At 72.3% G+C, this 1,536-nt stretch overlaps 1 protein-coding gene across 1 annotated transcript in view; it reads right to left on the bottom strand.

Annotated features, from left to right (window-relative positions):
- CHLNCDRAFT_143823 (hypothetical protein) overlaps positions 1-1,536 on the bottom strand; it is a gene marked incomplete at both ends in the record, with an annotated part of 5,354 nt that overhangs the window by 3,439 nt on the left and 379 nt on the right. The window contains 6 exons of the mRNA XM_005849110.1: positions 30-94; positions 277-343; positions 512-602; positions 780-820; positions 975-1,125; positions 1,321-1,418. Of these exons, the coding sequence (XP_005849172.1) occupies positions 30-94; positions 277-343; positions 512-602; positions 780-820; positions 975-1,125; positions 1,321-1,418 (513 nt within the window). The remainder of the gene's footprint in view (positions 1-29; positions 95-276; positions 344-511; positions 603-779; positions 821-974; positions 1,126-1,320; positions 1,419-1,536) is intronic.

Raw genomic sequence — 1,536 nt, 5'->3', positions numbered from 1 at the left:
TACCGCTTGTGGCGGCACGGCCCCTGCACCCCCTGGAAGGGGTACCGCGCCTCGGTGGTACCGTAGTAATCCGACAGGTACCACAGCGCGTCGTCTGCGGCAGGGCAAAGGAGACGTAACACAGGCGCGGCGTGTGAGCCAGCGCGGGTGAGCGTCCCTGCGCTTGCCGTGCTCCAGCTGCAAGACTGCAACCGTGGCCCCGGGATCCCCAGCCCTGCCGCAGCCCCAGCCCTGCCCGCCTGCGGCCCCAGCGCCCCCAGCGCCCGCGGCGCCTACCCGAGTACCCGCTCTCGCATCCCAGGCTCCAATAGTCAAGGGTGCCAGACTTGGCGCAGTCCACCAGCTGGAGCCAGGCAGGTGGGGGCAGGGAGGCGGATGCAGGGGGTGAGGTATGCACCAAAACAGGCCAGGGCAGGCAGCCCCGGCGGCGCGCCCGCCGGTTAAGGCAGCGCCACCCGTGCCGTGCCGTGCCTACTGCTGCACCACCATCAAGGCCGCCCCAGCCGCGCACCTGCTGCTCCGACAGGTCCAGGGTGCTGATGTCTGTGGCGGTGCCCAGGATCAACGCCTTAGCCTCCACCGCGGCGATGGCGGCAAACGCCCTGCGGGGGGAGGGCGGCCAGCAGCGGCGGGGCGCCGGGGTGGGGGGCGAGGGCGCAAGCAGAGCGCGACCCTTCCCCGCAGCTGCCTGCATCAGCGGCGGCGACAGTCACAGCGGGCGGCTGCTGGCATCATCACGCCAGCGACGCCCTGCGCCGCCCTACAGCGGCCGCGCTCACCAGCAGGCGCCGCAGCCTCCCTGGTCACGAATGGGCAGATCCTGCGGTGCCAGGCGGGCGCCAGGCGGGCGCAGCAAAAGCTGGTCGACACGCGGCGGGCCGGGTCGCACGAGCAGCGGCAGCGGCACACGACACACGGCAGGCACTCGCAACCGCCGCTCGCCCTGCTGCCACCGCCCCGCCAGCTCGCCTCACCACGCCCTGCGTGCGCCAGTCCAGCGCGGCCGGCGGATCTGCCAGCAGGCGGCGGCTGCCGCCGCCTGGCACCGGCACGCGCCCCGCCAGCTCAGCGGGGTCCTTGGGCGTCATCAGCCACTTGGAGGAGAACTCCCGGAAGCTCAGCTCGCTGCGGTGGGGAGGCAGGGGAGCGGAGCAGGGAGGCAGGGGCAGGGAGGCAGAGGGCAATGGCGGCGAGTGAGCGCGGAGATGCCGCTTGACAGCTGGCGCCGCCGGCGGGGGAGTTGGGAGGCGCAGGGCCGCGAAGGGAAGGAGCCCACAGGGCGTTTGTCGCAAGGGCTGTGGGCTGCGCGCATGGCCGCACCTGAAGCGGTTGAGGCCCTTGAAGCTGTACACGGCGGCCTTGTTGTGCTCAATGACGGCATCCAGCCTGGCGCTCCACTTGGAGAACTTGAGGTTGTCCTGCGGCAGGCGGGCGGCCGGGCGCAGCTCTCAGTCGCCAAGCGCCGAGCGCGGCGCCGGCGAACGGGACAGTGTGGCGGGGGTGCCCGGCTTGAACGTTCCCACTTTGCCAAGAATG

This window comes from Chlorella variabilis (genome assembly GCF_000147415.1).
Source record: "Chlorella variabilis unplaced genomic scaffold CHLNCscaffold_6, whole genome shotgun sequence".
Taxonomy (NCBI): Eukaryota; Viridiplantae; Chlorophyta; class Trebouxiophyceae; order Chlorellales; family Chlorellaceae; genus Chlorella; species Chlorella variabilis.
Note: the sequence above shows the minus strand (reverse complement) of the source record. Positions and strands in the feature narration are given on the sequence as shown.